General features: G+C 45.4%; 1 protein-coding gene across 2 annotated transcripts in view; it reads left to right on the top strand.

The window, feature by feature from the left end:
* The window catches only part of COL4A6 (collagen type IV alpha 6 chain), a 177811-nt gene that overhangs the window by 106401 nt on the left and 49091 nt on the right, over positions 1 to 22319 (top strand). For both annotated transcript variants that reach the window (XM_066640029.1, XM_066640028.1), the window contains exons 6-13: positions 4256 to 4372; positions 5491 to 5559; positions 6994 to 7029; positions 15316 to 15378; positions 16132 to 16167; positions 16750 to 16791; positions 18952 to 19044; positions 21600 to 21653. In XM_066640029.1, the coding sequence (XP_066496126.1) occupies positions 4256 to 4372; positions 5491 to 5559; positions 6994 to 7029; positions 15316 to 15378; positions 16132 to 16167; positions 16750 to 16791; positions 18952 to 19044; positions 21600 to 21653 (510 nt within the window). The remainder of the gene's footprint in view (positions 1 to 4255; positions 4373 to 5490; positions 5560 to 6993; positions 7030 to 15315; positions 15379 to 16131; positions 16168 to 16749; positions 16792 to 18951; positions 19045 to 21599; positions 21654 to 22319) is intronic.

Raw genomic sequence — 22319 nt, 5'->3', positions numbered from 1 at the left:
CACTACACCACCCTGGCTCTCTGGGTGATTCCACTGGGTGTGTAGACCAGGCCTCATTTCAGCCATTAAAGGCGAGATGGAGCAGACCACGGTCCCTCAGTGGTTGACATTTGAACCCACAGCTAGGATTTCCTTCAGGAGGTCCCAAGGAGTACATGCCCAGTGGACCAGATTCTGCTTTATTACCTACCTTGCAGGGACAGCTTCTGCAGGATGTTTATGCTGATATAAAAGGAGAAGATAACTCAGCCCATAAACCATCAGTGCTATTATCTACACAGAGGTCGGAGCTGCTGGTCTTAATGTTTGCAAGCAGATGCCATTCTCCTTTCCACTGAATATGCTTGTCCCCAGGAGATGCCTTCAACCTGGACAATAACATTTCTGGGCATAAATAAATGCATGAAGAGTTGCGCATGTCTGCTTTGAATTGTCCCAGGGCAGTGTTTACATTTCATTCCTGGGTAGTGTGTTGACATTAGATACAGTCAATTCTCGTTAACCTCTGGGGTTAGGTTCCTGGAAAACCCTGCAGTTATGGAAACCGCGATTACGGAATGATTGATCCTACAGGAAAAATGAGGTTAGGTTCCCGCGGACCCTCTTCCCTATACACTATATGATGTTTATGGTCCTGATTCTTACCTTGAACTCTGGGCTGGGTGACTGCGAGCACAGTTCAACGTCTTTGTAAAATGCTTTTGTTGGCGCTAAGTTTTGCTGCAGTGGCTGAAATTGCTGAAACCTCGTAAACTGGTTAGCACTTCAATTGGCACTTGGCATTTAACTGCAACTTGTTAAGCCACGACAACAACAGAAACCTTGAGAACTGCCTGATAGGCTTCTCAGACTTATTTTGGCTACTGTGGGCGTAACCGTGTACGTGGCAACAAAGGTTACGCTTTTATTGATGGAGAAGCGAATCCTTCTCTGTGGGATCTGAGGGCCTGATCCTATGCAATTTTCCAGTGCTGGTGCAGCTGTACCAATGGGGTGTGCACTGCATCCTGTGGGGGGGAGGCATTCACAGAGGCCTCCTCAATGTATGGGAACATCTGTTCCTTTACCTCGGAGCAGCATTGAGCTGCACCAGCACTGGAAAATTGGATAGGATTGGGCCCTGTGTCAGCTGAGTATAGCTTTGTCCTAAACTCAGTCCTAAACTGAGTATAGCTTGGTCCTAAACCAAAGACAAGCAAGTTAGCTCAGCAAATGCAGTTATCTATCATTTTCCTTTTCAGAGGGAAAGAGGAGAGTGGGGACAGTATACCCAGAATTGGGAATGGGCAGTTCTGCCCCTGTTTCTACCAGTGCAGACTGCTGTGTTTGTGGGGCTTTTACCCCAAATGAGATTGATTCACTTGTCCGTGTTAAGCAGGCAGCCAGGCCTGCTTACGGCTGTGTTCAGAAAATTGGCCCAGTCCCACGTGGACCTCTTGGGACTTGGGCAAGTGAATGCAGATGCTCGTAACCAGGCAGCTGGGGTGAGTCGAGCGCAATTGTATGTAGCTGCTCAACCCTTGCACCTGTTTGCAAAGGGGAGCGGGACAGCTGTTGTAGCCTAGTAGCAACGACACTGAGATGTCCTCGGCTCGAAGCTCGTTTCTGCCACTAGTTGGCAGTTCGTGAGCGGTTCCGTCTTTCTCCATCTGCAACATGGGCACAATAATACACCCCTTGTAGGATTTTTACCCCAAATTTTACCCCATTTTCAAGGCAGCCAGGAATTGCGGGTGCAACCCCATGGCAGGCACTTAGAGCAGTAATTATTTGGCAAAAGGGAGGGGAGCTCCCTATTTGGCAGGGAGGAGGAGCTGTGCCATCCCGTGGTTGACTTAACAGTCCATTCCTGCCTAGACCCCCACATTGATGCAGTGGTGCCGGCACAGCCAATGCTGCATCCTGTGGAGGAGTTTAGCAGGTGAATAATCTCTTTGGGGTAAAGGGACATTTGTCCCCTTGCCCTGGGGTTAGTCCCAGGCTGTGCAAAGGGTCAACTCGAACCCATGCCAGCTATATAGCTGGTGCAAGTCCGTGTTGATCTGCGTTGGTGGATTGGGCCTGGGAAGGGAGATAGGATACGGTATGCACTGGTGCTGTCGATCCCATTCCCACCCAGACCTAATCTGTCCACCCACCCACCCCAGTTGGTCCCACTCTATTCCACCCCACCCCACCATTCCCTTGCCCCCATGCTGTTTGATGCAGTGCTTACTCGCTCCAGTGCACTTTGCTCCTTGAGCTGGTGGGAAGACTCTGGCTGTCCCACCAGCGCCTCAAACACACCCGCCATCACAAAGTGCTTCATAGCACTTTTGCGCACGCTCTGCTGGTCCTTACGGGGCATAGGATTGTGATGTGAGATACCCCTGGCCTCCATTCAGCTCCACATGAAAGTGCTTTTGTACAGTAGTAGGGTACCCAGTTCTGGGCACAGAATTAGGGTGCTGTGGTCCTCCACCAGTGGTGCGTTCACTGAAGGGCACTGCTCATACATGAGATTATCACCTTCAGGAGGAAACCTCCTCTGAGCATTTTCTGCCTTGCCATTAGTTCAGGAGCTTCTTCCAGAGTTTGTGTGATGTTGAAGGAACCCAGAATACATCGTGCCAGATTACAAATGCCCCAGAATACATTGGGGCATTTGGTGGGCTGCTGTGAGATACAGGAAGCTGGACTAGATGGGCCTATGGCCTGATCCAGCTGGGCTGTTCTTATGTTCTTATATTGTAGTATTTTGGTGCCTTCATAGAAATTAGGTCTGCCACTGATTGAGCTTGTGTAAGTTGATTTCAAGAAGAAAAAAAAAGGCATCCTCTTTATAGTAAAAATCCAAAGTTGCAGAATTAGCCAGAACTTTTCAAGCTCTTACCACTGCCATCTGCTGGTGTGATTTATCTTTTCAAAAGTTGCGTAGGGTTGCTATAAGGGCACAGAAACAAAACCTTTAGTTCTTGTATCCATGTAGAAATTGTCAGAACTTTGGGGGGGGGGTTTGCAATGCACTTAAAATGCCAATTTATTCTAATTATTTCTAACTTTGTTGCGTCGTTGACAGCTGCACATCGTCTCCCGTGCATTGCTGTCACTACTCCGAATGGCTCCAACAGCTGTGTTTGATGCCCTCCTCGGCTAGCTACTGCTTCAGTCTCCTTTAAATCCATGCTCAAGAATACTGCGAAGGCGTCTTCCAATTCCAAAGTATTCCAATTATTTAATCAATCCAATTAATTAAATCAGAGATTTTTAATTCAAATTTCAAAAAAGTTATTTGCCGTTTCACTTACTGTTTTGGGAGAACTCCGTTTAAGGTCCGTCACTCATCAATTTCACTCATTGAGACAGAAATGTAAAACCATGATTCATGCTAACCATGGACCCGCACCATGGTTGGAGCTTCCCTTTGTACAATGGGCAAACCATGGTTTAGAGCTGCTTGTCTGTTTTTCCTTCCCCATTTGCTCAGGTCTCCGCTCTGTACTTTTACTGCCAATTACGTGGTGCAAAAGCTCCTCGAAGGTATGGAGCAACAGCTCTGTGAATTCAACCATAGTGGTAAATCGCAGTTGTCGATTGCAAGCCAGCTTCAAACCATGGTTTCAGATCTTAGATTGTTGGTCCCCAAGAAATGACAATGGCTCAGGCTCAGATGTCAGGCAGACCAGAGCTTCACTAAGCAAACCATGGTTTTTTATTATGTCTGAACCAAACTTTCAGATGCAAGGGAGGGCACCAGGTTGCAGGTCTCTTGTTGTCTTGTGTGCTCCCTGAGGCATCTGGTGGGCCACTGTGAGATCCAGGAAGCTGGACTAGATGGGCCTATGGCCTGATCCAGTGGGGCTGTTCTTATGTTCTTAACTACAATTCCCAGGAAGCCTTGCAGGTCTCCTGTTATCTGGTGTGCTCCCTGAGGCATCTGGTGGGCCACTGTGAGATCCAGGAAGCTGGACTAGATGGGCCTATGGCCTGATCCAGTGGGGCTGTTCTTATGTTCTTAACTACAATTCCCAGGAAGCCTTGCAGGTCTCCTGTTATCTGGTGTGCTCCCTGGGGCATTTGGTGGGCCGCTGTGAGATACAGGAAGCTGGACTAGATGGCCCTTTGGCCTGATCCATCAGGGCTCTTCTTAGGTTCTTATGAACTGTAAGCTGATTTCTTCTTATAGTAAAGTACTGACATTTTCCATGCATTTTCCAAAGCGTGAGGATGTCTGTAATGCTCCTGATAATGTTTCTTCTTTATTTTTATTTTGCAGGGACATCCTGGCCAACCAGGGCCAAGAGGCCTACCTGGGCTGGATGGCTGTAATGGTACCACTGGGAGTCCTGGCGTCCCAGGAACAGGCGGAATTCGTGGAGGGCAAGGGCCACCGGTACTTTTTAATAAACATCTGTGTCGTGAATATGTACAGTCTAGGCCTGGGGTAGCATGTGAAGCCTGAACCAAACTAAGTCAGTCAAGGAGAAGTGGCTCGCAGTTCCTAGCTGCAAGAATGTGAGTGAACAAACAAAAAGATTGCTGTCTGTCCTTTGCTGGCTGGAAAGGACAGACAACAAGAATTACAACCCATTGGAATGTGTAACACCTCAGTAGACTGAGGGGCGCCTGATTAAGTGGGATGGAACGCAGCTATGGATCTCCAGTTGGGAGGGGTAAGAACTAGGAGGGCTGGCAAGCAGACCCACTCCAAGAAGGTTCTGTCCTCAAAAGTTTGGACAGTCTAAATAAGTATGACGTCACCTCAGTACTATTAGCATAAGAAGTATAATAATGAGTGCCCCAAAGGGTGTGTCCGCTTCTTCTTGGGCAGAGTTTTTGGGTGCAACATCCTGTATGCTGTGAGCTCCATTGTCCACCATGGGCATCTGGCCTCCCAGGTAGCCTGGAGCTAAGAGATCTACAAGAGTAACTGACCCAGGTGAGAGACAGGGATTAATAGAGATAGCCAGCTAGCTTTATTATTTTATTGCTGATATGTTTCCTAGATGTTTATGCCTCTAGCATTTGCTGCCTTCTGTACTTAATAAACTAAAATCTCTCTTACCAAGTTGTTTCATTGTCTGTTGGGGACAAAGGTTCAGAATCCTGCCTAGCCGTTCAGCAAGCTACCAAGTGCTCATTGTGGTCTAGTAACTTGAGGACTGAAGCTTTAATTGGAGAAAGCGCTCAGTGCCTGCAAGGGACAGAGTTAAGCCTAGAGGGTCTCAGTGTCCCTGGACTGAGGCACTGGCACATATAGGGTGGTGGCAGTACTACTGGACAGGGGGGCCTTGAGGGCTTTAGGGTTCGAGAACCAAGAACTCTGAGCACCCCAAACCCCCCTAAGTTTACGACAATCTGTAATTGCTTAAAGTAGGAAGGCTTTTGTTTAGGGAACAGCATGCCCCACTATCTGTGGGTTCTGGACCCTCTCCCCTCCCCCTTCTTTAATTAAGGAATAAGAAGTGTGACTTGCACGTTCAACTTTTTTTGTGTTTTGTTTTAATACAGGGTCGTCCTGGTCCAAAGGGCTTAAAAGGGGAGCCTTCTTTTGCCCGGGGAGTGTTTAAAGGAATACGGGTAAGAAATATTCAGATAAAGATATAGGAATTGCTGGGAGGGAATGAGTGCCTCTCCCCTCAGGTTATTTTTGCCCCATCTTTGCTGGAGCCCTTGCTGCTGAATCAAAAACTGGAAGTGAAACTAATAGTGTAGTTGTCAGCCTGTTCATAACTCCATCACAATCAGCAATACTGACTTGACAGAAAATTATGTTTTGGATATCAAAGAAGTAGTTATAGCCAGCCCTCGGCATCCACAGGGGTTCTGTTCCCAGAACTTTTGCTGGTGTCGAGATAACTGATTCCTTGGGTCTGGGCCCTCATCTGAACTACGGACGTGACCTCGGGAACCCCACCCCCCCAGGGGCCGGAAATGCACTTCTGTTATCAGAGAAACTGGAAGTGCTTTTCCGACACCTCCACGGGGTGTTCTGAGGCCCCAAGAGTCTACATGTGGCCTCTCAGCACTACAGAACTCTTTGTTGTGTTTGCTGCAAGAGACAAATACAGGGTGACCCCAAAAAAACAGAACCCATAAAAATTTTATTAAATCCTACAAAGGTCCAGTAAATTTCAAGAAACTTACTGGACTCAAACTTATTGAGTTTGAGGAAGATTATTGTTCCAATATTTCATACACAAAGTCGACTTGTATACCCTGAAAGAAAAAAGAAGAAAAATTAAAATTAACAGTTTTATTCAAAGATTTGTGGGTTCTGTTTTGGGGGGGGGGGACACATAAAAAGAACCCAGCTAGATCAACCAAGGGGCCCATCTGGTCCAGCTTCCTTTATCTTACAGTGGCCCACCAGATGCATTTGGGAGACCCAAGTCAACAAAATACCTGTATCCTGTGGCCACACCCTTGTAGATGGCATTCAGAGATGCGCTGCCTCGTTAGTGAAGGGTTCAAGCTGACAGCAACTGTTACCCTGCACATGCCTGATCTTATCTGAACCTGGAAGCTAAGCAAAGTCAGGCCTGGTTAGTACTTGGATGGGAGACCGTCTGGGAATACCGGGTGCTGTAGGCTTATACCGTAGTCTTTCGAGACTGACGGTTGCCAACCATCTCCCTATACTGAACACTATCTCCCGATCTTGTCTGATCTCGGAAGCTAAGCAGGGTCAGGCCTGGTTAGTAATTGGATGGGAGACCGCCTGGGAATACCGGGTGCTGTAGGCTTATACCATAGTCTTTCGAGACTGAAGGTTGCCAACCATGTAGAAGCCATGGCTTAGGTGAAGCAGAAAAGCTGCTTGAACCCTTCACTATGGCTATGCTGTATCTCCTAAACTAGACGTGTTAGGGGAAAACTGATGCCATGTGTAGAATCAGCAACCCGAAGGTACCCAGGAATTGGTTTAACTTTTAAGATAGCAAAATATATGTTGGCCTTTGTTATTTGTAAACTATCAGCAATTTAATCAAAGTATTATTATTATTATTTTAGGGAGAAGATGGCCTTCCTGGACTGGATGGTCCTTTTGTGAGTTTGTTTTCCATACATTGTGTTTTTTTGGTTAACGGCTTTGTTGTTTGGCGTCCTTTTGTCCAGCTCTTAATTAACAGCCCAACCCTCGGTGGTGTTGCTGCCACTGGAACTAGTGTTCCAGTTGTGGAACATGCTTTACGTTGTTGTAAACACCCATTCAGAAGTGCAGGTAGCTGCCTACATCCAGGCCGCTATCACAGATACTGTGGGGAAGAGAAGGGCCGCTGACTTCTGTATGTCAGCGGTGTGGGTGTGATGTGCTGATCTCCATGTGTGCTGTCTTTCAGTGCATTGCTGTGAGCACTTGATGTGGGAAAAAATGAGATGAGTGTGCTGCAATTGGGGCTGGCCCAATACCCTCAGGTGCCTGAGGTGCTGTACCAAACACCGCCTCCCCCTTGTGGGGCTCCTTGTTGCACGAAATGCCACCCACTTCACCCAGTGGCATGCCAACCTGTCTTGAATATGTACATGTTAGGCCTAGGTTGGCAGTAGAAGCCTGAACCACACTAAGACAATGTAACTGAGAAGTTGCTAGCAGTTCCTAGCTGCAAGAATGTGAGTAAATAAACAAAAAGATTGTTGTCTCTCCTTTGCTGGCCAGAAAGGACAGATAACAAGAATTACAACCCATTGGAATGTTTAGCACCTTCTTAGACAGAGAGGCGCCAGGTCAAGCTGATGGAGTGCAGCTAGGAATCTCCGGTTGGGAGGGGTAAAGAACTATGAGGGGCTAGCAACCAGGCCAACTTTAAGAAAGTTGTGTCCTCAAAAGTTCCTGTTTGGACAGTCTAAACAGTATGAAGTCACCTCAGTACTGTTAGCATAAGAATGAGTGCCCAGGGTGTGTGTGTGTGTGTGTGTGTCCCTTCTTGGACAGAGTTTTTGGGTTCAGCATCCTGCACGCAGGAGCTCCATTGTCCACCATGGGCACCTGGCCTCATAGGTAGCCCTGGAGCTAAAAGATCTACAAGAGTAACTACCCAGGTGAGAGATAGGGATTAACAGAGATAGCCAGCTAGCTTTATTATTCTATTGCTGATGTGTTTCCTAGATGTTTATGCCTCCAGCATTTGCTACCTTATTGTAGAGTGTGAAACCTTATGTTCTTAATAAACTGCAATCTTTTTTACTAAGTTTTTTCATTGTCTGTTGGGGACAAAGGTTCAGGATCCTGCCTAGCCGTTCAGCAAGCTACCAAGTGCTCATTGAGGTCTAGTAACTTGAGGACTGAAGCTTTAATTGGAGAAAGCGCTCAGTGCCTGCAAGGGATAGAATTAAGCCTAGAGGGTCTCAGTGTCCCTGGATGGAGGCACTGGCACATACAGGGTGGTGGCAGTACTACTGAGCAGAGGGGCCTTGAGGGCTTTAGGGTTCGAGAACCAAGAACTCTGAGCACCCCAAACCCCCCCCCCTAAGTTTACGACATGGTGGCTGCGATGGGATTTCAACTGAAGTTTGTTCCCCAAAAGTGGTTACACTTAAGGCAGAGGCAAACCTCTACAAAGATTTCAGTGGCTTGTTACTTTGGCAGTACGGGCTGTTCCGCCTCAACAACGTTAAGCAGAACTAGCGTAGGGTAGAAGAGAGCAACATGATGTTCAGAGATCAGTTGGCTTTAAATTTTGAAGAGGTGGAGGGAGCTGTGGGACCGATGCCAGTCAACATACTGGATTCCCAAGCCCATTAGAAGAGGCTTACAGATCTGAGTCTGTACCACCTATGACCATGGAGGATGAGAGGCCCCGAGAGGATACTCAGGGGTGCGCCGAGCTCAACTCATGGAGGAAGAGAGACAGAGGTTCAAAGCATGTGAGTCATGGAGTGCAGAGAACCAGAGCAATCTGAAGAGGCACAACATGCCAAGTTGCCAGCAGGTCTGCTCTCAGATTTCAACAAGAGTTGACGGATGAAAGTGATGCAGAAAGTGGTGAGGACCCTTGGATGTTGCTGAGGCCAAGCAGAGGCTCATGGCAAGGAACTGTTGTAAAAGGATGAAGGGATGAGCGGCCTGCTGTGCAAAAGCCAGCATCGCGTTCCACGGTAAGAGCACAGCCTCCTTTACAGCCAACATCTGAGCCTGCTGTTGTGAACCCTGCGCTGTCAGCAGCAGTGCAAACGGTTTCCACACCTCCTCCACCCACTCCTGCACCAACAGCCCCACCGCCAGCACAAGTAGCGGGGGATGGGAATGTTGCCGGAGCTTCCCCTCCCCAGAGGAACAGCAATGCCCTCTGCGGGAGACTGGGCTAGAATTATTGCCATGCAGCGGCGCCTCATAGAAATGCAGATGGCGGATCGGCGAGGACAAAGGAAGCGTCTCTCGCAGAGCAGCGGGACCGACACATGTTTCCAAGGTACGTCCGTGATGGGGACGCGATGTCCTACCTTGCTATGTTTGAACAAGCATGTGAGGTTGAGCAAGTTCCTAAGAAGTTATGGCTGCGTGTACTCCATTCACAGTGTGTGGGTACGGAACTAGCGCACGCACTTGCTGGACTACCTAAAGAGCAAAGGCACAATTACAAACTATTTAAGTCACTAGTCAAAGAGAATCTGGCCGTAAATGAGCAAACGGCAAGGCAGAAGTTCCGCCATGCAGAAATGAAACCGGATGAATCGTGTACTAATTTCCAGCTGCGGCTCGAGAGAGCCGTGACAAACTGGGCAGAAACTTCAGGAACAGAAACTGTGCAGCAATGGAGAGAGTTGATGGCGCTAGAACACTTTTTCTCATATTTACCGCCAGCAGTGTGAGACTGGGTAGCGGGAAGGCAGCCTGCCACCGCTCTGGAAGCTGCAAGGATCGCAGATGAAATTGCATCCCGAAGGCAGCATCAAGGAGCCAGCATCAGAAGCCAACCAAATGGGCAGCTTAAGGGCTTTCAGCAACAGCCAGCATAGAAAGGAAGGGGAGGGAAGCAGCAGAGATCCTGGTCAGCCAACAAAGAAACAGCTGTTGCCAGGCTGTTCAGCCCCAACAACTTCAGCCCCAAATCTTTCAACCCCAACAACCAATAATCTCCTTTGCTACGGATGTGGTCAGGCAGGCCACGTAAGAAAATTCTGTGGGCAAAATACCAATGGAAATGCTGTGCAAACTCCAACCCTTAAGATTGTAAGTAAACCATTGGGGGCCCCCGGTCAAACTTGTTGCAGGATATGGCCCAGGGGAGGGCCCTGGCGAAACTCATGAAGAAGAATGGGAACCCAAAAATGAGCAGGAAAAGACCAGCCTTCAACAGACTGCTCTTAGCCCCAGCAGTTCCCTGAGGGAAGAGAGGAAGGGGCCAGCCCACTCCCCTGTTGGAAGAATTTCCCTAGTACTTGTCAGAGCTCTAGTAGGGGGAGGGAGGAGTGAAGCCATCTTGGAAAACAATAGAGACTCTCTACCTACTTCTACAACAACAAATTGGTCTTCAGAGCCACTGCCGGGTTGTGAAGTGTTGGAGATGGACAATCTGATTTCCTGGGTGCAGAGAAAATGGGTGGATGACTAGCAAAAGCAACCTATTTCATTGTGTGGAGGAAAAATTCAAACCATAGGGTGTGCAGATTTCGGCAGCGACGTATCTTTCGTTTCTCAGGAGCTGTTAGACCAGGGGTGCCCAAACCCTGGCCCTGGGGCCACCTGTGGCCCTCAAGGCCTCTCAATGCGGCCCTCAGGGAGCCCCCAGCCTCCAATGAGCCTCTGGCCCTCCTGAGATTTGTTGGAGCCCACTCTGGCCTGACGCCTCAGCGTGAGGGCGACCGACCTCTCATGTGAGCTATGGGATGAGGGCTACTTCCACTGCTTGCTGTTTCATGTCTGTGATGCAGCAGCGGCAGCAAAGGAAAGGCTAGCCTTGCTTTGTGCAAGGCCTTTTATAGGTCTTGAGCTATCACAATACCTTCATTCATTCATATCAGTTCATCTTTAATATATTCATTTATGTAAACTTATGTAAATTTATTCAAATTTAAAGTGTAATTTAATTCTTTTTTCCCCCGGCCCCTGACACAGTGTCAGAGAGATGACGTGGCCCTCCTGCCAAAAACTTTGGACACCCCTGTGTTAGACTCTCTAGGAAATGAGACAGCACAAAAACCCGAGCATTGTACAGGAATATATTTGACTCACCAGTTCCCCGCTTCCACAAGCTAATAACTTTAGAGTGTGAATATAAAGCCTTTAAAGGACCTCACTTCTTCCTAGTTCATGCATCTAGCTCTCCTTTGGTGCTGATTGGCGCAGATTTAGCGTTCTTTGATGAACAAGCATGAAACCATGCAGAGGAAACAGATATCCTGGCTGTACAGTCTGTACAGACCAGAAGTCAACTAAAGATGAAACAACAGCCAGCTAAGGAGTCTGAAGAGACTGTCACCTCCAATTGCCAGGAAGTTTCAGCCTTACAGTGCTTTCGGAACCCTGAAACTAAAAGCAGGTTTATTGCAGCCACTAAATCCGACCCTGCCTTAAAAGACTGGGTAGAAAAAGTGGAGAAGGGAGAGGGAGAGGCCGGAGATGCTCATTTCTTCTTCCAGGATGATTTGCTCTATAGAAGTTACTGTATTTTTCGCTCCATAAGACACACCTGACCATAAGACGCACCTATTTTTTAGAGGAGGAAAACAGGAAAAAAAATATTCTGAACCAAATAGTGTAATAAAATATTTAATAAACTATAACAGAATAACATTTGAACCATGTAAAGTGAACAGCAGTCAACAGTGGCATTAAGAACCATTATCACTGTCATTAATAAATGGAAAGACTTAAAGGTTTGAGTACTCTAGTTTTCTGGAAACCCCAAGAACTCATCATCGCTAGAGTCAGAATTTATGAAGCTCATTTGCTCACAATCACTGACATCACTTTCTTCGCTGTCTTCATATAAGACGCTGTCTTCACTTCCATCTAAGGCATTGCTTATGCCACATTTTTTGAATGACATTTTTTGAATGTGAGCATAAACTGGCATGAAGATCCCCCCCCTTCTTAGGGTGAATGGGATCATAAACTGGCACGAAGATCCCTCCCTTAATTAGGGTGAATGGGATCATAAACTGGCATGAAGATCCCTCCCTTTATTAGGATGAATGGGATCATAAACTGGCATGAAGATCCCTCCCTTTATTAGGGTGAATGGGATCATAAACTGGCATGAAGATAATAATAATAATAATAATAATAATAATAATAATAATAATAATAAAACTTTATTTTTATCCCGCCCTTCTCCCTAACGGGACCCAGGGCGGCTAACAACATATTAAAAAAAACAGATTTTAAAAACATTAATACATAGCAGATAAAAACATTTAAAAACACATTACAGAGGCCATAAAAACAGGAGTCAGATTAAAAGACAGAATAAAAGAGCAAGTCACCGAGGAATCAAGCCTGTAAAAAACTAAAAGATGTATAAAAATGTTAAGAAGGCCAGAAATCAGAAGGCTTGTTTAAACAACAGTGTTTTCAGGCCTCGCCGAAAACTCTCAAGAGAGGGAGCCATTCTCATGTCAAGGGGAAGGGAGTTCCATAATGTTGGTGCCACTACCGAGAAGGCCCTATTTCTTGCAGCCGCCCCCCGGACCTCCTTGGGTGGCGGCACTTGCAAAAAGGCTTTCTCTGATGACCTGAGATGGCGAGCCAGATTGTATGGGAGTAGGCGGTCTCTAAGATATCCTGGCCCAGAGCAGTATAGGGCTTTAAAGGTCAAAACCAGCACCTTGAATTGAGATCCCTCCCTTTATTAGGGTGAATGGGATCATAAACTGGCATGAAGATCCCCCCTTCACTAAGGTCCCCAAAGTGCACTCTTTTTTGTAGTATAATAATAATAATAATATACAGTATTTATATACCACCTTTCTTGGTCTTTATTCAAGACTTTATTCAAGGCGGTTTACATAGGCAGGCTTATTAAATCCACGCAGGGATTTTTACAAATTGAAAGAAGGTTCTATCTTTCAAGAACCACAACAGTCCAGATGTTTCACTCTGATCTGGTTTCACATTCTGGCCTCCATCCTCCCACACTCCGAGCAGATGGAACAGCTCAGCTGCAGCTTGCCAGCTGCTTCAAGGTCTCACGGTGCCGGTGGCCTCGAACTGGCGACCTTGTGGATGTTAATCTTCAGGCAAATGGAGGCTCTACCCTCTAGACCAGACCTCCTGCCCATAAGACGTATTCACTCCATAAGACGCACACACTTTTCCCCCCACTTTTTGGGGGGGGGAGTGCATCTTATGGAGTGAAAAATACGAATGTGTTAGCCAGCACTTCCCCCTCGTGGCAAAAGACAGCTTGTAGTTCCAACTCCTTATCGAAATCTGGTGTTAACAGCAAGCACACAATTCTTTGTGTGGAGGGCATTTGGGTCAAAAAAGAACTTATCACAGAGTGACACAGAGTGACTGAGCTGTTCTATTGGCCAAAATGTAAGCAGTCAGTCAAAGAGTACATTAGGAGGTGTGAAACATGCCAAGTTGTTGGAGGAAATGCGGATGAACAAAGAACCAAGTTAAGGCCTGCGCCAACGCTAAACCAGCTTCCCTTCTCTGAAATCTGTATTGATGTGTTAGGGCCTTGGAAAAGGACTCCTGCTGGAAATCAATTTCTTCTTGTGTGTATTTGCAGAGCCACCAGATATGTTTGGACTGTGCCTTTAGCCGAAGTTACAGCTGGAAAAGTTGCTCAATGTTTACTGGACTTGTTTGCTCGAGTTGGTGTGAACCTTGTCAGATCAAGGCTCAAATTTCACTTCTAAGTTATTAGTGATGTGAATTGGGCCAGACAGACAAACTTACTAGCTCTGTTTACCATCCTCTTTCGCAAGGACTTATTGAAAAGGCTAATCAGACCTTATTACAGATGTGTAAAAAATTCTGTTATGATTATGGACATTCTTGGAACGAGGCTATACCATTTTTGTGTTCTTCCTTCAATGACACCCCTAGTGAAGCTTTGGGCTATTCACCTCATCAGCTTATCTATGGCAGAAACATAACTACGCCTTTGCACTTACTCAAGTCTACTCGGGAAGGCCAGTTAGATGAAACGCCAGTACCCGCTGTTGAATACTCATATTCAACAAACAGTTTTAACAAACTGCATATTGAATATTTGACAATCTAGAGACTGTGCGTGAATTTGCCAAACAAAACCTAGAGGTGACTCAAGCTGAACAAAAGAGACATTATGATCTAAAAGCCAGACCTCGTGAATTGGCAGAAGGCATGAAAGTGTCAGTGCTAGTACCTGAACGCCAACATAAACTCAAGCCTAAGTGGCAAAAAGGTTTTGTGATTGTAAAATGTTTGCCTAATGACAATTTCCTAGTACAGGAGAAGACCAAGCAACAGACGCCTACTGTGTTATATGCAAACAGGCTTAAACAATTTGTGGAGCATGATCAAACTCACTTGTTCTTTGTACAGAACTTGTTTTGGTGACTCCAAAAAAACAGAACCCATAAAAATTTTATTAAATCCTACAGAGGTCCAGTAAATTTCAAAATGTCTTTTCCTTGGTTGACCAAGACATATTGGGGAAGATTATTGTTCCAATATTTCATGCACAAGGTCAACTTGTATACCCTGAAAGAAAAAAGAAGAAAAATTAAAATTAATAGTTTTATTCAAAGATTTGTGGGTTCTGTTTTTTTTCACAGCACAGACTCAGACCAGCTAGATGACCCAAACTCCCCTAAGTTTACCACCTCCTTCCTGAATACAAAAAAGGAAGGGGTTACAGAGTGAAAGAGAACGTGTGCTTGGAGGAAGAAGTGTGGTGGACAAGAGAGGGGTGGGCTTGGAAGAGAACGTGTAGAGGAGGGGAGAGTGATAGGGTGGCCTCATCTCCTCCACACTTCCTGTTTTGCTCCATTCTCCTCCTCTGAGTCCAGGCAGAGGGAGGAGCAACAGCAGCAGAGGCCAATGGTGGACATGCCCCCCACATTTTCAAAATACTCCCTGCGGTGCCTGTTTCAGTCAGCCTCCTAAGTGAGTCAGCCTTGTCCCAAGTGGTGTTCATTGAACTAGCCAAGGATGCTGCCATCGCCAGGGCAACAATGGGAAGATTATTATAGGCAGTTAAATTGTAGGCAAACAGATGGTTGTGATAACCTGGTTGTGAGTTAACCTGATAAGCAAATTAATATTGATAACAATTAATATTATAAATATTGATGAATAATTAAAGTTAGGCAACAGTTGATAGATGAGATGATGAAAGTATCAATGACTGTTTGTGTCCAGATCTTCAATCTACGGTCTTGTCCTCCTCCTTACAGGGTCCTAAAGGTCTGCCAGGTCAACCAGGGTTTGCCGGCCCAGTTGGGCTACCTGGCTTTCAGGTAAAGCAATCTTTCTATTTGACCTCCTGTACTTGGTGGTTGTGTGGTGGACTCTCGGTAAAAATAATGCCTGGCTTCCAGCACTCAGATATACTTGAATAAAAAAAACTTTGAGGGGAAACCTATATAGGAAATTGGGTTAATGAGGAACAGGCAAAGAGTATATGTACGCCTTAAAAAATTCAAGCAGGAGCTGATAGTTTAGCCCAGCCATTTTCAACCACTGGTGCCGTGGCACACAGGTGTGTCGTGGATGGTCTACAGGTGTGCCGCGAGAGTTTGGAGGAGGGACATTTGTTAGTAGGGCCACTGGGGGTTGTGAGCTCCTGCTGTCCAATGGATGTGCCTTGTCAATTGTCAGAAAACTGGTGGTGTGCCTTGACAATTTTAGTGACTTGTCAGTGCGCCACGAGATGAAAAAGGTTGAAAATCACTGGTTTAGCCAGTGGCCAACTAACAGATGAGAGGTTACAAATCCTTTATAACCCCCTGAAGATGCTTTCCACAGTTGAAAGTGAAACTTTGGGACTAGATCCTACAATGTGTTTTATTCTGTGGCTTAAAGACTCAGGCAACGTTTTAAATGACGTTTTAAGCCTGTGTTTCTTTATGAATTTAGGGATGTCTTCCAACTTTTTCTTTCTTTTTGGATCCTATCTGGGGGGAGCTTTTCTTTAATGGCCGTAGATGCATTGCCACTGTATCGAAGTATCTAGTTTTCCAATAGTTAAAATATCCCTGTTCACATTTTAGGGGCCGCCAGGCCAACCCGGCCTCCCAGGACTCATGGTAAGTATGTCCTTGTTGCTTCCGCCATCCTCGGCTTTCAAAAATTCTGCTCTACTCCAAATAAAGTGCAAAAATTATGTTGCCATTTTTACTAACCTTGGGATTAAAAATTGTTTCCTTGAGCATGGATTATTCTAACAGCTGGCTTTTTCGTTTGTTTATGTCTCTGCTGAAGCAGGCAGGAGTCCTATAGAAGCTTCTCTGACTTCCAGTGTCTCCAAATTCTCTGTTGTTTCTTCTTCTTCTTCTTTTTTTTTTTACTGTCTTTGAAATATTTTTAACCACTCTAGAACTTTTCTCAGCCGCAGAAACTACTATTCTTGTAATATTGTCCTAGGATTAGACGTGGGACAATTTGTCCTTGGAATTAGACAGATCTTGGGAGCTGAAATTATTGGCCCTAGCACAGAAACCATTCTTAAAGTAGCTACTTGAAATTAATTGTGAGGTCTAATTCAGAATATCTTTTGAGAACTGACATATTTTCAGCTTCTCCCCATCAAATTAGTCCACGTATTTGTCTTAAAAATATGGTGGGGGGATGTAAGAACCCAAATTTAATAACCTTTTTTTTTTGCACAGGGTAACTTGGGCCTTGGTTTCCAGGGAGAAAAAGGAGAAAAAGTAAGTTGGTCTTGCTGGGAGCCCAAGTAGGAAATACCCACTTATGCCTAATTAAAGAGCCTGAAAAAGAACAATGACTGGAGAGTAGTGTTTGGATTTGGGGGGGGGGGGTCAGCTTAAAGCCTGTCTTTGGTGTTGGAAATTTGCTCAGTGAGAGTAACTTGACAATGAAGCGCATGTCTTGCTCACGGAAGCCTCCAGTTTAGTTTCCCAGCATCTTCAGCTCAGGTGAAAGTCATTGCCATGCCTAGTGGGTACCCCACCTGAGATCTTAAACCACCAGCATTGGTTGTTGCATTGGTTGTTTTGCATTGGTGACCCAACATCAGTCTAAAGCTGTGATTGTCAATGTTCACAGCAGACTTCTGTGGTCTTCTCTGACATCCTTTTGTGATGTCACTTCTGACTTCTGGGAGACTCTTCCGGGTTCTGTGGCTCTGTTTCTAGGGCACCTGTCTGCAGGAACAAATGGTCCTGCTTCCTCCGCTGGCAGAGCCGGCAGGGAAAGAGGGTCAAACAATTTATTACTACAGAGAATTGCCCTCAAAAGAACCTGGAAGAGTTTTTTTTTTAGCAATTTTCAACCACTGTGCTCCAAAGTCCCACTGCAGACCTTTTGTGGCACACCGGTTGAAAATTGCCGGTCCAAAGAACGAGAGTTTATTTTTGGAGGAGGAAAATATGTTTCTTTATAGGTATAGTGGTGCACCAAACTCTCCTCATCTGACCCATCTCATTCTGATAGCCAGAGATCTCTTGATTCAGGGTAGATTGTTCAAGACCATTGTCATCTTTGTTGTGCTTAAGTGACTGTGAATAAAACAAGCCCCCCTTTTTAACTCACACCACCCCACTGTCGTCTTCCTGTCCTGAATTTACTGAACAGAAGGCCATGTCTTTGTTCCTCTGTGACCGAGGTGGAGAAAAGTGCGTTGCTTGATGAAGCCATCAGCTTTTTCCCAGCAATGGTTCACTTCCCCAGATGTCTGGAGCTGTCAGCAGAGTGTTAACAGGAAAGCATTTATATCCTGCTACTGCCTCGGCAGCTCACCCCAAATCTGGTTCTCATTAGAAGAGTTCTGGGCCAGTGCGGAGAGACGGTGTTTAAACTTATCTCTCCGTGATGGATCCACCAGCTGGCCTTGCTCAATCTGCTCATTTCAAGAACTGGCCTCTGCTCCCTGTTTGTCAGGTGCAGGCTGGAGTTGGGGGTGGGTCAGCTTGGACTCTACTCCCCCCCCAACAGTGTGAATTGGCTGTTCGAAAGGTCCCCAATCGTGATCTAGCTAGATGGTCCCTCCCTTAAGCTACTTACATCGTAACCCCCCAGGGTTTGCACTCACAAGCAAGTATGTGGGTGCTCCTCTCTGATCTCCCAACAAATGGGTCACTCAGACGACTGGCAGAGAACTGATGTACTTCCAGTGGGCTGAGGAATATATAACTTTGTTTTGATGATGTCATAAGTTGCCTGCTTGGATGATTGGAACATGCCTGGTCACTCCATCCCACCTCCCACCTGCAACCGAGATGGTTTGGCTGCTAAGTCACTAAGCACATGCTAGTCTAGGTGCTCCAGGCATGGAGGAATTCCCCAATCTACAAATGCTTGCGGAGCTGGACAATGAAGTTTCAAACAGAGAACAAACACTGCTTGCAAAGGATATCCTGGCAGCTGTTTGGGCTGCAGGAACCTTGGGGGGAGGGGTAAACACAAGAAAACACAAAGAAAATGGGCAGAAAATTTGGGATAAAACAGTGCATTCATCACATAACCCCACCAAGCTGCCAGTGTGTAAAATTGGTGCCTTGGAGCTCCTTGCAGACCAGAAGTACAATGCAAATATAAGCAAAAGTCTTTGCAGGCTCCAAAAAACCAGAGTTTCTTTGTTCTTTCAACCAACTTCCCCTGGGTAAAATCCCACTGCAAGTCTTCTTCTTGCACCTTTCCCAACTGATCCACTGTGCTGATGTCTGGATTTTCCAGGCTGTTCTTTTAAAAAAAGAAAAATAGCTTGAAGAATTCCAGAACATGATTTAAGCATTCACTCTGTATATGTGGAATGGCTTCCTGTGAACAGAGAGCCTCTTTGCAGTAGCCCGGTCCAAAACCTCTTTTTTTCTGGGTTAATTAATATCTTATCTTTTTTCCCCCAATAGGGAGATGTTGGGCTTCCAGGTCCGGCCGGCCCTCCGCCTTCCACTGGGATACTGGAATTTATGGGATTCCCCAAAGGCCAACAGGGAGCAAAGGTCTATTTCCTTACCATCTTCTTCCAGCAAAAAAACACCCAGGAGGAGTGTTTTTTACAGGAAATCCCCTTTCTGCACTGGTTTGGTTCAATCACAGCAGCTCCATGTATTTATCTTTATCTGACATTTCCTTGTAACTTTCAAATTATGAGTTCCTTTATGGTAACAGTTTACTGGAAGACTTGCAGAGCATACTTTCCTATCAACTAAAAAAAAAATGCAGGTATTTTTTTTAGGGTATGTTGTTCTGGATACGGTCTTAGAGTAGATTCACCTCCTTCCAGCTCTAATTCCTTGTTGACATTGGGTGCTGGTTTCAGTGGATATTAGTGAAAGCAAATTATCTTGGGAAATTTGTGGTTCAGATATTAGCCAAAGCCACTGGTAACATCAGCAATCTTTGGCAAGCGTTTTGTGTTAACTGGCAGGAATTTGTTCAGAGGTTAGGAGCATCCTATTAATCTGCTGTTCCCGAGGGAAAAACAAAGATAACATTGTGTCACACACACACCCCCCTTGCAGCGATTAAAAATATTATCAGGCTGCTTTGAAAGGAGTGATTTCCCCTTCCACAGAGGCACAGAGGAAAAGAGCCATTTGGAGATTATTGTGTTAGTCTTAGAGATCAATTCAGCTCTGTCAATGATTAGCTCACTCAAGGTCAAGTTTCCAGAAGACTTGATCAATAATTTCCCACACTCCTTCCTCCCCCCCAAAATGGTCATAAGCTCATTGGAGCCATTTCGATTATGTTTGTTTCTCCTTGAGAAGGTGAGAGTTCCCAGGATAAGTTTCAGTGGAAGGAGCTGCCCGGTTTTAATCATTGGTTGACCTGCCCACATTGCATCTGCTGGGTCTCTGAACTGTGAAACTGTGTTAATCCAGGTGGACGAAGCAATCTCTTATGGAAACAAACAAGGGAAGAACGAACGAGAGCTCTGACTTTTTATAATATGTGGCAGGGCTGGTCAGACTTGTTTAACATCAGAGCCACATACAGTAAATGTCAGGTGATTGAGGGCTGCAATATTTAAGAAGCGTTTAGGCTGCAATCCTAACCACGCTTTCCTGAGAGTAGGCCCCATTGAACAAAATAGGACTTATTTCTGAGTAGGCCTGGTTAGGATTGTGCTCTTAAATTCTTAAATATATTTACTCACCCTGAACATTAAACTGATGTTTTAATTCAGTGGACTCTCAGTTTATACCTGGTAAATAATCATAAAGCTTGAATATGTCTTATTTACCTTTTATTCGGACTGTGGTGCAAAAAAAGGAGATCAGCCAACACGCTTTCATGAGCCGCACATTGCGTCAAAGAGCCACGTGTGACCCACAAGCCGCGGTTTGGCCACCCCTGACTTATGGTTTGTCAAATGCTCAGATATCCAAACTGGATTCATGGATATTTGGTAACTTGTTCGGAATCAATCAGAACTTTATAATAAGTTCTGACAGTCTGTTTTTCAGGCCCCCAACAAACCAAAGCAGACCCCTGAACTTGCGAAAGTGTTTGTCTCAAAAAAATATTGCTTCAGCACTATGGTTAATTGGCTTAAGATTTATTTATTTTTTATTGGGCAGTAGTCCTGACTGGTACACTGATAAGTCAGGTTGAGCTGTAATTGATTCACTTAAATATTTGCTTCTTCCTGTTGGCTACTTGCTCGTAAGGCCAAGATAGTAACAAAATAGTCCTCGTGTATATCAAAAATTTTCAACATTTTTATTCCAATGCCTAATAAAGGCCAATGCCTAATACAGTTTTTTTTGAAATTTGAAAACATTTTTATTCTCACAGCACATAGCACTTGAATGAATGAATGAATGAATGAATGAATGAATGAATGAACCTTTATTAGGCATAGACAGAGAAATCATAAAAGCAAACATAATTAGTCCTAATCCCGTATATCAAAAACGGAGTTAAGATACTAAATTACTAATAAAACATTTACAGTTCAACATAAAATATCAACATTTTTGACAAATTGCATTAAGAAGGCTTAGAAATCGCCAAAAGTAAAAATTTAGAAACTCCCTCTAGCACTTCTGGTGAGCAGTCATTTAGGAGACACTTCAGTTTTGCCTCATACATAGCACTTTATCATCTTCTCTATGGTCTTTGCTTCTTGTGATGTCATGCCTGAGAAACTCTCACAGGTTCTGTGGCTCTGTTTCTGGCGCATCTGTCATAATGAATTGTCTGTCCCTCTTCCTCCACTAGCAGGAACAGCTGCCTCAAAAACAGAGCTGCAGAACCCAGTAGAGTTTTTCAGCGATTTTCAACTGCTGTGCTCCAAACTCTGGTGGCACACCTGTGGGCCTGCTGTGGCACACTGGTTGAAAATTACTGTATACAGACATGGGAATGCGCCATGTGTAGTGGATGGGTCTAAGGCTGCAATCCTATTCTCACTTTCCTAGGACAAAACTCCAGTAAATAGGATTTGCTTTTGAGTAGTCATGCATTGGACTAGACTCTAAAGGAGGAGGACTTCAGATGCTACACTTGGAGTCTTCAGTCGTCTTTATTAAGTGTCTTGTTGTTCCAGGGCATTCCGGGTCCTAAAGGATTTCCTGGCCTCATAGGATACCCTGGGCCTCCGGTAAGTTTTTTCCTTCTGTTGTGAAGCAATGTACAGATCAGATCACTTAAACACTGCAACCCTTTACACACTTAACCTGGGAGTTAAACCCTATTGAACTCAATGGGACGTACTTCTGAGTAGGCATGCATAGACTGTGCTATATATGCATTCAGAGCTTGTGAGCTTCACCTTCTTCCTCAGCAAAGAGCTTCTGAACATAAGAACAGCCCCACTGGATCAGGCCGTAGGCCCATCTAGTCCAGCTTCCTGTATCTCACAGCGGTCCACCAAATGCCCCAGGGAACACACCAGATAACAAGAGACCTCATTCTGATGCCCTCCCTTGCATCTGGCATTCTGACATAGCCCGTTTCTAAAATCAGGAGGTTGCACATGCACATCACGGCTTGTAACCCATAATGGATTTTTCCTCCAGAAACTTGTCCAATCCCCTTTTAAAGGCGTCCAGGCCAGATGCCATCACCACATCCTGTGGCAAGGAGTTCCACAGACCAACCACACGCTGAGTAAAGACATATTTTCTTTTGTCTGTTCTAAATGGGAGCCCAGTTGCCTCACTGGCCCAGCAACCTCTCTTCCTTTGCTGGCTTTTTCTGTGATTCCTCCTATGAGAAAGTGTCCCCTGGTCCAAATGCATCATGTTTACATTGAACCATGTGTACA

This window comes from Tiliqua scincoides, chromosome 12 (assembly GCF_035046505.1).
Source record: "Tiliqua scincoides isolate rTilSci1 chromosome 12, rTilSci1.hap2, whole genome shotgun sequence".
Taxonomy (NCBI): domain Eukaryota; kingdom Metazoa; phylum Chordata; class Lepidosauria; order Squamata; family Scincidae; genus Tiliqua; species Tiliqua scincoides.
Note: the sequence above shows the minus strand (reverse complement) of the source record. Positions and strands in the feature narration are given on the sequence as shown.